Here is a 14,949-nt window from a genome sequence, read left to right on the forward strand (position 1 = left end):
CTCCTTGTTTGTTTTCCTTGAGTGTTAACGGTCTGACAAATTTCGTCTTTCTTTTTCTTTGATTTCTTGAAGTTTTTTTTTTGGAAACCTTCAACGGTTAGACTACTCGTCTGTAACAAAATGAACAGAATTCTTCTCGGCATCTTTGCAGTTGGGCTGCTCTTTACAATTGGTAAGTTGCGGGGGAAACCGTTAGTTTTTGTAGTTTTAAAAATAATAATACTATAATTCTGAAAAAAAAAACATTTTTTACGTACCCTATAGGTTCCCATTCGTATTACATTCATAAAGTAAGCCGAATTCCAGGTATGCAACAGGTCAAAAATTAATAGGCCACCTTGCCGATGAATGGTAACATCTAGTGAGGTGACTGTTCAAACGAACATGTAAAATTAAACTAAATTTTATATTAGGCTATAGGCTATAACGTTGTCTTACATTTCTTAGGAACGGTCGATGGCCTCCTGGCAGTAGGCTATCTGATCAAAACCACCACGTCGTTTAACCTTGCGTAGTGCTGGTGCTGCTTCGAAGCCGATAACCGTATGATTCAAAAACTCGTGATTTGTTGCGAGTCGGCGTCAAGTGAAATAGTCGACGTCGGACCTTGTTAACATTATGAATTCGGTGACTGCCTTTAACTAAAAATGAAGGACTCGACAGAGGGAGAGAGGGAGGGGGAGAGGGAGGGAGGGAGGGAGGGAGGGGGGTCGTTGCTCTAACCAAGCTCATTTGTTACGAAAACATTCTCAGCACACAAAAACCAGTGGAGCCGGTTTTTACCCTTTATTGGCTTTATTTGTGTGCGAGCACATTGACCGTAAACCAGAGCTTACGTTCAAATAAAGTGGACCGTTTTGACCCACACCTTCGACGGTCCTGTCTCTGTATTTTAACGAGTTCGCCCTGAATGTTCTTTGAGGGGTGTTTCTGCACCGCGACCCGAGTCAGATTTTCCGTATAGGCTACTGAACCGATCCGTTTTGAATGAGTATAGAAAAGTTCCATGAACTCCACCTGTTTGAAATAAGGTATACTATGTGTTTTGGGCGCCGTGGAGTCCGTTAAAAAAGGACATTCTTGTTATTATCCACGGGCTTCATTCAGTAATCACGGTTCGTCTGCGGCACGTAGACGGTGCTTTATGCAACATTCTGCTGTCTTTTACTCGCGTTGAGACTTGTTATGTTCAGTTATGGCCCTGTGATAAACCGCTTGTTAGAAACGCACGGGCGCGCGCTCTTCCCTGCGGCGGGCTCGCGCTAGCGCCAGTGCAGTGAGGGCTCCCATGCGCTGCAGTTGTGTTAAGGACGGGGGCGGATTGGATTGCACGATTTATAACTGATTTGGTAATTTATAATTAGTTTAAGGTAGCGCGTGGGGTTCGCGCCAGGTAGGCGGGCACGCATCCAGATAGCCTACGGGTTCGAATCCGACGGGTAGTGGCTTTGATATGTCTCGAGCTGTACGATCTATGACAAGTAAGCTATGCAGATCTTCCTGCGGTTATAAGTGTGTTTTTGACTAAAGTACTTTATGGCTATTCAGGGAAACATCTATAAAATAACCTGCTGGTGAGAATAAATAAATTTAAATTCCTGTCAAGTTGTTAGTTGTTTTCTGCTTCCATTTGTAGGTGGCACCCCCCCCCCCCCCCCCTCTCGCAAATACAAATTCTAATTTAAATAAGCTTCATTTGCATGACAAAATAACGTGTTGTGAAAACATTACGACTGAAGCCCCCTCGCTGACAGAAGTGCAAAGTACCCTTACCAATGAATTTGCTTAACATTGGTGGTACTCGTATTGCCTTACAAACTTTCTGTAGCAGATATGGATTTACTTATTAATAATTATTTGACCCTACGTATGAAAAAAAAATCCATTGACTATGTGACAATACAACAGAAGCCACGTTTATGGTTCCTGTCATACTGGTGGCACTGGAAGATGATATGATCATATCGAAAATACCAAGCATATTCATATTTGGAGATTAAATCGCATTGTCTGTTGTCTGCAGTCAGGCATATATTGTCATATTGTAAACAAGGAAATGTGGTCAATTTTAGGTAGCGAAAAAATATTCAGACTCAGCCCAGTTTATTACTACCCCCCCCGCCCCGCCCCGCCCCGCCTTAAAATGCGCTCAACAGTTAATCGCTGGAACAAGAACGGCTCCTGGTCTTTTGCTGGTTAATGACGCTACCTTGTGGTCACTCAGGATATTGCCCAGCATTACGCATTGCGCGTGAGGAGTCATCCGTCTGTGCCGTAGGCACGCACTGTGGGTTTTCGTTCTAAACACAATCAGCTGTTTGTTGTTCTTAATGAGACATTTTTAATGTCTTATGTTGAAAGGCTTACCCGTTTAACGACACATTAAGTCAGGAATAGTTGTAAGCCTTCATGCTATTAATAATAAATCACAAATTCACATCCCAGTACTTTTACCCAGTACCGTGCTGCTGCCAGATATGCAGTAGATACTACAAGCATTGTTTCTCCTGATTCATTTTCCTATTGAACCCAATGGAAAAAATATTCAGGAGAAACAATGCTTGTAGTATCTACTGCAAATCTGGCAGCAGCACAGTGGTTTGAGGATCATTTGATACCTTTGACCCTTGATGACTTAAAGCCATTTAGCCAACAAATGTGTTCCATACTGTATCAGCATAATTTAAAACTGAATCTAGTCCCACCCCCCAATTCCCATAGAGATCCATTCAAATGCAAAGAGTTGAAAACCTGACAATAAGATATCCAGACTCTGATGTTGATAGGTCACAGACATCAGGAAGTCATGGCATGCAAATGATATGCAACCAAATACAAAACATGACTCTTTCATTTGACATTATGTTAATTTGCCTACTGTATAAATGAATTTCCCTGTTTCTAGCTTTTCCCAAAACAGTTCCCCGCAGCAAAAGTAAACAAGCAAATGGTGGCACAGGAGGTCTCAGGAGTGCATTTGCACTTGCTAATTTTCTGACCAATGATTTGTTGTTGAGACCATTAAAAGCTTAATTCTTTTGCCATTTTGGGCTTGGCCCATTTTTTTGCCCAGGAGTGTGTGTGAAATCACGTTGGTAATTTGTAGTTTGGGATCTGTAAAATGGGATTTGTAGTCCACATCTTGGGATTTGTAGTTTTGAAATTTGATGTCTGATATCGGTAAAACAGGATTTGCAGTTTTGCAATGCGTAAGTCACGCGAGAATTGTGAATTTGGCTCAGAAGACGCGCCCGTGAGCTGCGAAACACGTGCAGACAATTTTGGCATTAAGTAGTTCTGCGATGACTGAAACACGCGTGAGTTGCGAAACAGGAGTTAATAATATGGGCACCAGATTTGCTCCATAGATGAGCACTGATGGGGACGTCAAGGCTTGGCTGCGGTTGTCACATCACGCGCCACGGGGTGTGGTTGTTTTGTGTATTAAAAATACGAAACGGACAAATCCACCCAACTTGCGTCACTATAGATTACCTCAGGACTCCACTAGGGTTGAACAGCTGTGCGGTGCTAGCCCCAGACAGTAGTGCATTCATTTACATTACATTACATTACAGGCATTTGGCAGACGCTCTTATCCAGAGCGACGTACAACAAAGTGTATAACCATAACCGAAAACCATTTATGCAGAAGCGGGGCCTACAGTGCTGACCAGGAGTTCAGAATAGTGAGAGTGTTTAGAATAGTGGACCAATGAGCTCTTGGAATTCGTATTGACGAGTGATTGTTTGAACCGGTTTTTTCTAGATAGGTCTGTCCTGTCCCTTCTGTTTTAGAGATACCGCCTGCTGGAATGACAGCAGACGTCTTTTGCGTGCCTTATATGAAACGCTTTGCTGTGGTTTGATCTCTGACTGGCATTGTGTGGCTTGAGAAGGCAAATAATCCCTCAAAACATGAAAAGTGTGTAATTTAGAGAAATGAGCAGCTTTTTTAAAAATTCTGAGATTGCAGTTGTGGTTGGGAGCAAACCCAGCATAACATACAACATATTAACATAACATAAAATAACATATCAACACAACATAGCATAACATAACATATAACATAGAACATAACATGGTATACCATAACAGCATAACAACATAACATATAACATAAGCATAATGACGAGAACAGGCTATTCAGTCCAACAATGCTCGCCATTTTCCTGACTAAATTAGTGCTCTGATTACCTACAGACTAGATAGTATCTCACATACTATGGTCTTGAAAATCCCCTGAGTTTCTGCCTCTACTACGTGACCTGGCAGGCTATTCCATACACTGACTACTCTCCGCGTGAAAACAATTCTTCCTAATGTCTGTACGGAATCAGTTACGCTGGTTGTGATGGGGATGTGGGGGCGACAGAGCAGTACTATAACTGTCCACCCCCCCGCCCCCCCCCCCCGACCCCCCTTTGTCCTTCTCTTTGAGGATGTTGTCATGGTGATTGCCACAGGCACAGTGTCACTCCCTGGCCTCTTGAGCAGGTGAGGTCTTGTGACAAGTGATGTCATCGTCTCCAAATATTCCTCCTGCTATGTGATTTGTTATTTTGCAGTTCACTGGAGGTTGTGCGATTGTTCAGTTAATCTCAAGTGATGTGTCATCAGGGTGTAAGGTGTGGGTGTGGGGGGGGGGGGGGGGGGGCTGGATGGTCAACTGGATTTTCAGGTTTGGGAGGTTTTGGGTAAAAGACTGTGACATCAGCGTTTCTCACAGGTTGAGAATTTATTTGTGGCGGTTCACTCTGGTTTGGGTGGGGTGGGGGGTTGTTTGCGCTGTTTGTTAAATTGTATTCTATTGTAACTATTAAGAGCTTATTACATTTTTCTGCAGGGACAGAGTTCACATTTTGTGATTGGGCACTTATTTATTTATATGTTGTGTAATTTTATTTATTTATTTATTTATTTATTTATTTATTTATATGTTGTGTAATTTTTATTTATTTATTTATTTATTTATTATGTTGGCTGTCTCCAGATGAAAATAACGTCTGTACGGCACTTTGTACCTGGCACACATACGGTCGCACAACTGTCTTTTTAAATATGTTTGCATTCAGGCTCTGTCCCGCCTGCTCGGCTGTACATACACCGGCTATGACGGACGGACGGGGGGGGGGGGGGGGGGGGTTTGGGGGGGGCCAAGGTCACGCAGCGAAACAAGAGTCGGCTGTATGTCACTTCGACATTCGAAAGGAAAAATAACAAATACAAAAGTATAGTGTGTTGCTTATAGAAATAAGCAACTAAATAGCAAAAAAATCTTTCTGGGTGGGGGGGAAATCTATTTTTGGGGTGGGCCGCCCAAGTAAATTCATTGTATGGGAAACACTGGACATGCTTAGTGTCTTCCTGTGTCTTCTGTGTGACTAAGACTGGAAACATTCCCTACGCGAGTGACGACACCTGGCCAGCGCGCTGCATACTGTATAAGCACGGCCCTGTCATGCATACTCAACGGGCGTTCTTATGTCCCTGTGGCGGTAATAAACCAGACGGCCACAAGGGGCGATCCAGAACAGTTGTGAAAAGACTGAGTGGAAGAAAGCACAAGTGGAAGAAGACGGCTTGCCTGCTATAGCGCCCCCTCGCTGCAACGTGTGAAACTACAGCTTACACTTACGTTAAGAATTTCAGGTGACACATTTTAGAACTCAATGACTCGCGAAACCAACTCCCTGCCTGTCTAGGTGTGTGTGTGTGTGTGTGTGTGTGTGTGCGCGTGTGTGTGAGTGTGCGTGCATGCATGTCTGTGTGTGTGTGTGTGTTTGTGTGTGCATGTGTGTGTGGGCTCGAGGGGATAGTATTCTTCAGCGTACTTGCTGTATTATGAAATAAAATGGCGGAGGAGGTTTATGTAATTATGCTTCAGACACAGCAGCGCTTTTTCCCGCATGCCAGCGTTCGATGGCCCCTCCAGGCGGGCCACGCGCGACGGGAAAGGCCCAGATCTGGAGAATGCACAGACTGAACAGACGGACGCTCACCAGACACCATTTTCCTGTTTGGGAAAACCCCCGTAGAAAGAGAACGCAATCTGAAAAATGCGCGTGTGCAACATCCTGCCACGGCCTGGGGCTGGAACTCCTCGTTCAGGGTTGTTATTAGGAGCCCTCGCTCGCACGCTAACGCACACGCTAACGGGTGGATGTCAGGGCAGGATGTTGGGTTGGCCTTAATTGGGCACACGGCATTGTGTGTAAAAAAAATAAAATAAATAAAAAGTTGGTTTTTCAGTCCCCCAATTCAGGGCAAGAAGCAGAGGCGCACTCTCAGAAGAAAAGGGTTCCCAAAGGTTCCCCTGTGTCTCCACAGAGGAACCACGTCTAGTTCGAGGGTTCTTTGTGGGGCAAAATGGTTCAATCTGGGAGCTTTCACACTTCGTTACACCTACCATAGAGGGTTCCTTAAAGAACTTGAAAAGGGAGACGAACAAAAGAACCACTTTATGAGTGTTATTTAAAAAGAACAAAAGAAAATGAGTGAGTCAAAGTCGAATCTTTAGAGTAACAGCGGCAGACTCCCTGGGCGGGGTGGGGCGAGGGGGGCGTGACCGAAACCTGTGCTGTGCGCGGGACGGTGCGAAGCTTTGTCCCAGTCCCCCGAAGGCATGTGAGGTTTCGGGTTTTTTTTTTTTTCTTCTTCTCGTTTGTCTTTTTTTGTTGCTTTTTTTTTTTTTTTTGTTTAACCCGCTACTTAAGCTGAGATTGGATGGGTTAGGGAACCGGAATGCCCAGTTTTCTAGGTGTTAAGGGATGAGAATGCATCTTTTTTGGGTTGGGGGGGGGGTGTGGAGGGTGTGAGTACAACAAACTAAACTTTGGTGTAGTCACTGCTATAGTCACTCCTGTCTAATGGGCCTCATTTGGGCCAACTCAGCCACCCCTCATGAAGTCTGTCAGTGGCAAGTGCAAAAGATCATTCTGAGATCTATTATTATTATTATTATTATTATTAATAATAATAATCTCATTATTATTATTCTCATTTTTATTCTCGTTATTATTATTATTATTATTATTATTATTAATAATGATCATCTCATTATTATTATTCTTGTTTTTATTCTCGTTAATAATAATAATAATAATAATAATAATAATAATAATAATAACGAGGGGTCAAATGTCAGTTTTCCGATATGCATGCCCTGGCCCATTCAGTATTTTTCGGGAATTTTGTTAAATGTGTACATCGACAAAAACAATTTCTCATGCACAACGGATGACTCCGGGGGCGGGGCAAAAGAACACCGAAACCTTGTGATGTTTACCCGTGATGAACAGGAGCGCCATCGCGCATTCATGTGTTTACACAGGACAGCCAGTTCACACGCTGTGCAGATGACTGACAGTCCTTCTCAAGACCCTGGAAGGGCTGACCCTTTCCACACCCGAGCTTTCGAACGTTCAAATATTTACAAGCGGCATGCCAAAAAAAATGGGGTTTGCCACTTACTTTACAAATAAAAAAATCAAAAAGAGGATGGAATCGTTGTCTGATATGGAGACGGGCCCTGGCTGCTGGGATGCCTGCTCCTTGATGTCAGCATTTTTTTTTTTACATTTCTAAATGAAATAAACGGTGTCCCTGACGGACGGGCCTTCGTTTCGCAATGCCCCGGTGACGCACCCTAAGCCGTCCCACCGGACTCGTTTGACGGGCCTGTTTATTGTTCCGTTTTATGGCGGAACATCTCCCCCGGGCCATGCGCGGGGGGGGCGGGGCTGGCCGCGCATTCTGCAGATTTACCGCGCGGTCGGCTCCCGTAATCTCCTCTGCTTCCGCGTGCTTCTGAGCGCTTCTGAGCGGCAGCAGCGTTTGCGGTTGGTGAAGGGGGCTCCCCTGTGCTACTAGGCCCCGTGAAGTCACTTCCATCAGTGCACCGGGCCCCCCAGCGTAGGATTCCTCCCCTCCCCCCCCCCCCCCATAGCCGAGCTCCTCCTGAGATTTCTTCCCACTGGGGAGTTTTTTCTCGCCACCTGGTTGTTTTGTTACCTCATGTATTTGCTGTTTGGGGGTTCAGACCAGGTTTCTGCTCTGTTTCTGGTCTGTTTCTGCTCTGTTTCTGCTCCTCTGTAAAGCATGACACTTTTATGGTTTCATGTAGTAAAAAAAAAATAAAATAAAAAGAAGTAGCACTACACAAATTAAATGGATATGATTTGATGGATTTGGAGCATGATTACTTTTGCTTCTTCTGTCTCAGTGGGAAAGGGTGGCGGAGTGTTCTGTGCTCAGTATCAATCGTAGAGTAGGGCATCTGGTGGAGGTGACGAGTCTGTGGCACCGCTGCTGGTCGGTGACGCTCGGAGTTCGAAAGACAAAGGGAACGCAGAAAGCCTGAGGCCTTCCGAAACGCAATGGAGCTGTTTGCACAGCAGGCCCGTTTGGGAAGCGTTACGAGCGCGACGCACTTCCTGTCCCGGGCGTCAGCGGCAAGCTGCTCAGAAAATCTAATCTTAATGCTTTTGAGGTCTGAATAGACATGCATCTGCAGGAGTGATTTTCACATGACAGTGAACACATGCATTAATAACCCTCTCTCTCTCTCTCTCTCTATCTCTCCCTCTCTCCCCCTCCCTCTCTCCCTCTCCCCTTCTCTCCCCCTCCCTCTCTCCCTCTCCCCCTCTCTACCCCTCCCTCTCTCCCTTTCTCTCCCTCCCCCTCACCCCTCTTCCCCTCTCTCCCTCTCCCCTCTCTCCCTCCCCCTCACCCCTCCTCCCCTCTCTCCCCCCCCCCTCCCTCCGCCTCACCCCCCACCCCCCTCCCCTCTCCTCCCCTCTCTCCCCCCCACCCCTCTCCCTCCCCAGGGCACGCTCTGCAGTGTTATAATTGTGACGTGGGTTTTGGGAGCCTGTGCATCACTACCAAGATAACATGCCCAGCAGGCGAGCAGTGCTTCAGCGGGAAGGGCAAAGCAGGTAAGGGCCCAAACACTCCCTTCTCTTTCCTCTCCTCCTTTTCCCCACTCCCCTCTTTCTCTCCTCCTCCTCATCATCATCGTCCCTTTCTCTTATCCTCCTCTTAACCATGGTCCTCTCGCCCCCCCCCCCCCTTCCCGCAGCCGGATTCCTGCCCATCACTCTGAAGGGCTGCCTGGCCGTGGCCGACTGCAACAAGGTGTCGAACGTGCCGTTGTTCGATAACCACACCTTATTCTCCATGAACCGGACCTGCTGCAACCAGGACCTGTGTAACTCCTCCCCCCGCCTGGCGGCCCCCGCCCTCCTCCCCCTCACCGTGGCCACCATCTCCGCCTCCCTGCTGATGTCCAGAACGCTGGTCTGAGTCCCCCCCCCCCCCCCTTGGCACCAGCACTGAAAACCCCTACCTGATTCCCCTGGGTTAAAATCTCTTCCTGTTACTCTACCATGCTAGACCCCTGTACCTCCTTTCCAGCCTTGAAAAAAAAGTTAAATTTGTGTGCAATGGGTAACTGACACCTTAAGATCTACCAAGTTTTTGCTTATAATTGTTCATTTTGACACTTCTCTTGGCTTAAAACAATAAATGGCAATCTAAAAAATCTAATCTGTCAATCAAATGTCAATGTTAGCACCCTGGAGGGTCAGTTTTGAGCAGCCTGCTCTAGATTCCGCTTCCCTGCTCTAGATTCCGCTCCCTGCTCTACATTCGCTCCCTGCTATAGATTCTGCTCCCTGTCCTACATTCCGCTCCCTACTCTACATTCCGCTCCCTACTCTAGATTCCGCTCCCTGCTCTGCATTCTGCTCCCTGCTCCAGATTCCGCTCTCATGCTGTAGATTCCGCTCCTTGCTCCAGATTCCGCTTCCTGCTCTAGATTCCACTCCCCTGGAAACCACATGGTTTAACACCCCCACACCACCACCTCACCCTTCAAAAAAGTTTTTTGTTTTGATTTTGTGGTCTCAAATCCCAGGACCGTTCCCCCGTCTCCCCCTCCGCAGTGCCGCACTACTTTGAGAGCGCATAATGCCTGTATTTATATTGGAGAAGAATCAATCTTTACTTGCAAAAGGGGCTGTCTTAAATATTGAACTAACTGGGGACTTGCCATATTTTTTAACGAAACAAAATAAAAGCTCTTCAGCATTTGGCGAGAGTTCCCTTTTTGGAGTTTTTGTTTTCTTTAGTGTCACTGTGCAGGTTGATTTGGAGTTACCTGAAGCGTATGTTTTGCCTTTAACAACAAGCCCAGACTCATCCCTATTGCATCAGATTGTAAAGATGCCAAGTTGTCAGAAAATTATCTAAAAGTATCTAAAATATCCTTTATCGCACACAAAAACCAATCAAAGAACTGTCAAAAACATACAATAAACCTGAAAAGGTATCAAAAACTCCTGAAAGTGAACTATCCCCCCTAAAATAATTTCAACAAAAACTCCTGTACTGAAAGTGATGTTTGCAGCCTAGGTTGACAATGGCAGGACTGATTTTGTACAAGTTTTTGCTTTTTAAATTTTGTACAACTTTTGCTTTTTAAATTTTGTACAACTTTTGCTTTTTTAAATTTGAACCTTTTGAAAATGGAAAACCTGTATATTTTTAATGAGTCTTAAACTGGGTGTGTAAATGATTCAATAAAGGTGTGAATGTCTTTGAGTGATTTTTTATTTTGCTGCTGCGTTCGTGCCTGTGATGTAATTTTCTTTGTTGCTGCTAGCTCTGCCCATTTTTAAAGACTTGCAGTACAAAGCAGGACTGGCAGGTTTTCCTGGTCTTCTGCTTGTCAACACGATGACTAATGGAATTATTTCAAAAACACATTCTTGGATCAAGGGTGGCATTCCTCTTTGGTTGAAATAAATTTCCAGTTAATGGGTATGAAAGAAGAACAACCTATTTTTTTAGGCTTTCACATAGTTGGCAGAACCATAAAGAAATCTGATCATCCTGGTTTACCTGAGTTTAAACTCTTGAGCTTAGATGCGACAAGGCTCTGTTTGTGACGCACAGTGTGGAGAGAATTCACAACACCGTACGTCAGTACGGTTGCTTTCTCTGAAACAGCAGCGAGATATGATATGATGACCCTCTGCGTTTTACCTCAAAACTATGCATTACATTACATTACAGGCATTTAGCAGACACTCTTATCCAGAGCGACTTACACAACATAGCATTTTACATTGTATCCATTTATACAGCTGGATATATACTGAAGCAATTATGGTTAAGTACCTTGCTCAAGGGTACAACGGCAGTGTCCTTACCCGGGAATCAAACCTGCAACCTTTCGGTTACAAGCCCAGTTCCTTACCCACTGTGCTACACTCCGTCCATACACGTATCGCATTCTACATTGATCAAGCCATGCACGTTTTCTATTTCCCAATGAATCAGCTCTTAGGCAGAACATCTTTCAGGCAGAGCTTAATCTTACAGCTCGGCTAACCAGTTTTAATACTGATGAACAGACACACACACACACGTGTGGTGATCCCTGAATCATACACAGTCTTCCACACAGACCTCTGGCCACTTTTAGGAGCTAATTTCAGTTTTCCTGATCTTGGTCCCACACGCACGCACACACACACACACACACAGACATACAAACACATACACATGGACATGTACACATAGAAACACAAACACACACACACACACATACACACAGACACGTACACGCACAAACACACACATAAAAACACCCACATGAATACAGACATCCGCACATACACACGCACACCCTAACAACCACACAGACAGACACGTACGCATACGCACGTGAATACACGCACACACAACAATACACAAATGGGTGTATTTAAGAATGTAAAGTGTAGTATTTAAGAAAGGTGTCCCCCCCTCCCTAGTCCAGGACATTGGGCCGTGTTCCCAAAATGGACGTACGACCACATTTGATTATAAACTGCGTAACAACGTTTCCAAGAGCAGTTTGACATTCCTCATTTTTTTCTCATCTGTATTTGTTCCTGGCTGTTCCTTATGCAAATCACATGACCAGCGCAGACTGGACTGGAGCCGTCAGCAGTCACCTGACGCGTTCTCGTCAAAATACTGTTCTCTAATTAGACAAAATGCTCAACTTTCATAGGTTCTTACATATCCAGTGCCTTTCAATTCATTCAACAGCTTGGTGCAAATTGTGCATGTTGCACCACTGGCCTTATGTTGTGAAAGTATTTTCAAATAATTCCATTTAATCAAACACCTTGTTATTGGAAATTCAGTATTTTAAATATTTTTTAAGACGTTTTTGAAAGTAATTGCAAATACATGCAATGCAAATGCTCCTTAAATACATTTACAGATACATTTTGTAATTTAAATGCACAGCATTTGTAAATGCTATATTTCAAACCATTTCTAAAAAAGTATTTAAAAGTAATTAAAATTCTGTATTTGTCCCAGGTCTGATGCGCACACACACACACACACACACACACGCATGTTAGGTACTGCTATACTTGTGAGGACTTCCGACTGATTTCCATTGACTACATTCATTCCGTAACCTCTAACCCTAACCCTAACCACTACATGCCTAACCTTAATTCTAACCCTAACCCTAAGTCCTAACCCTAAAACAGCCTCTTGAAATTGTGAGGACCAGCAAAAGGTCCTCACAAAGGGTCATTTTCCTCATCTTTCTATCCTTGTGGGGACATTTGGTTCTCACAAAGATAGTATTACATGTCCACACACTCACACACACACACACACACAAATGAGTGCATTTAAGAATGTAGAGCAGGTATCCCCCCTCCCTTGTGCAGGACATTGGGCCTTGTTCACGAAACATGCGTACGATCACATTTGCGTGTAAGAATGTTTCCAGGAACCTTTTGCCATTCATCAGAACATTGTTAGTTTAGTTTTTGTTTTTCCTTTTGTTTTGTAAAGTTTTTTAATTTTTTTATTAATCTTATCCGGAACAGATCAAGTGAGATGGTGATGAACCTGTTTGAATATTTTGCATTGAAGTGCGTAGTTTTCCGTTATGTGAGACTTATCCAGCGAGCCGGTAGCACTGAGCCAAAGCCAAGCTAAAAAAGGGTGTTCTCACCGTGGTCCCATCCTTCCAGGTATTGACATTCCAGAAGTCCTGCCTTGCCGTCAAGCTGGATATGCTGGTTCCGCCAGTCTGAATGACTTTAACTGTAAAATATGCAGGCTTTTTTGGGTGCATAATGGGCTGCGTGTGTGTGTGTGTGTGCGTGCATGCATACATGCTTATGCGTGCGTGTCTTCTAAATTGAACACAACCAAATACAACCAAAAATGACAAATTTGGGATTTTTAGATCGGCTCATGACCTCTTGTCTCCTCAGTGTGGAAAGGCGTGTGTGTGCGTGTGTGTAGTGTCTGTGTGCGCTTGTAATCGAAATTGGGAGAATAAAAAAAAAGAGTTGGTAAAACTGATTACGATCAGCTGTTCATTTTTGGTTGTGTTATTTTTACTTCTTCGAGACATATTGCATGACTGGTGCGGTGACATCACTGTGAAGAGCAAACAAAATCACATTCCGAGTTTGATCACATCCTTCCAGAAACTATCCCCCCCCCCGCCCCCCAAGCCATTCTCCCGACCCCCACCCACCCGACTTACCCCCACACTAAACGCGTGAGTCAGTATAACGCTTACGTTAACATTATACGATTAAACGTACGTAAGATCATTCTTTTACACACGACACACATGGTTTGTTGTTTTTTATTTTTATTTGTTTGACTAATTTTATTTCTTGTGGCTACCTGCCACAAGCTGACAGCATCTTGTTGGCATGACTTCATTAGCTCAATATATTTTATTTATAAATATATATTTACATCACAATTATCCCACTTGAACCAAGTATTTTAATTAAAAAAAAATTTTTAATTTTTTTTTTTAAGTTTGGGTTACAAAGCCATCCGGATGGTTCATGCCAGCGTCACGGTGAAGGTGATGGGAAGGCCTTCACTTCCTGGTTTCTGGGCGCGCAGTTCTCCATTCTTGTAATTTTCCGAAAAGGCGCCCAGCCTCTTTCTTTCAAAGCGCTCTGCACCCCACCCTCACCAAGAGTATATAAAGCACGGCTGGCCATCCTTCAGTCATTTTATCTCAACGTCTCCTTCGTGACCCCTCCCTGTCGTGTGGCTCGCCTGGCACAACTCTCTCTTTGCTAAATTTCCGTGGATTGTTTTTTTTTTCTTCTTCTTCTTCTTCCCACACGCGCACGCAAAAAGACACCATGAGCAAAATTCTGTTTGGGATCTTTGCAGTGGCCACCTGCTTTTTGCTTGGTGGAAAACTGGCTGAAGGTAAGAATCGTTTTCTTCCTTAAAAAAAAATGAAAAAGAGAAAACTTTTGTAACCTCCCCCATTGCTGTGATGTCAGTGATTGATCACCAAAATGATGAGGTTTTTTAAATTTATTAATTAATTCATCTATTAAATTGTGACATGCTTTTAGGTTCCGTTTTATTAAAAAGGAAACACAGATGTTTTAGAGCATGTGAATCATACCTGGATCATCATACTTTTTATTTGTGATACTTCAAGCCGTTAAGTTTTTTTTTCTTTTTCAACAATATTCCAAGCAAAAGTCATCTGCCATATTATTGCATCACTTCGATTTGTTTGGAAGAAATGTTCTACAAATCAGGATTACTGAATTAGCCAGACAACTGCGCTCAAAAATGCCCGGAACCCTCCGAAATCTGGAACATGGACAGTGGTAAAAATATCTGTTCCGAGTTTTACTCCAGTCCTGGAGGGGGCGCTGTGTCTGCAGGTGTAACTTCAGTCTTGGAGGGTTGCAGTGTCTGCAGGTTTAACTCCAGTCCTGGAGGGTTGCAGTGTCTGCAGGTTTAACTCCAGTCCTGGAGGGGGCGCTGTGTCTGCAGGTGTAACTTCAGTCTTGGAGGGTTGCAGTGTCTGCAGGTTTAACTCCAGTCCTGGAGGGCCGCAGTGTCTGCAGGTTTAACTCCAGTCCT

The 14,949-nt window shown here is 44.3% G+C and overlaps 1 protein-coding gene across 1 annotated transcript; it reads left to right on the top strand.

Annotated features, from left to right (window-relative positions):
* LOC118232945 (prostate stem cell antigen-like) lies at positions 1-10,600 on the top strand. Its single transcript, XM_035428203.1, has 3 exons — positions 1-172; positions 8,829-8,939; positions 9,083-10,600. Exons 1-3 carry the CDS (start codon positions 121-123, stop codon positions 9,304-9,306), a joined length of 387 nt encoding a protein of 128 aa, XP_035284094.1. The 5' UTR covers positions 1-120; the 3' UTR covers positions 9,307-10,600.
* Positions 10,601-14,949: the final 4,349 nt, after the last annotated feature.

The sequence above is a fragment of the Anguilla anguilla genome, chromosome 8 (genome assembly GCF_013347855.1).
Source record: "Anguilla anguilla isolate fAngAng1 chromosome 8, fAngAng1.pri, whole genome shotgun sequence".
NCBI lineage: Eukaryota > Metazoa > Chordata > Actinopteri > Anguilliformes > Anguillidae > Anguilla > Anguilla anguilla.

What these genes read in the sequence shown, in the direction of transcription:
- LOC118232945 (XM_035428203.1), top strand. Translation starts at nt 121, where the DNA reads ATGAACAGAATTCTTCTCGGCATCTTTGCAGTTGGGCTGCTCTTTACA. An exon ending in TGGGCTGCTCTTTACAATTG is followed by an intron (nt 173 to 8,828) that starts GTAAGTTGCGGG and finishes CTCCCTCCCCAG; the next exon opens with GGCACGCTCTGCAGTGTTAT. An exon ending in CAGCGGGAAGGGCAAAGCAG is followed by an intron (nt 8,940 to 9,082) that starts GTAAGGGCCCAA and finishes CCCTTCCCGCAG; the next exon opens with CCGGATTCCTGCCCATCACT.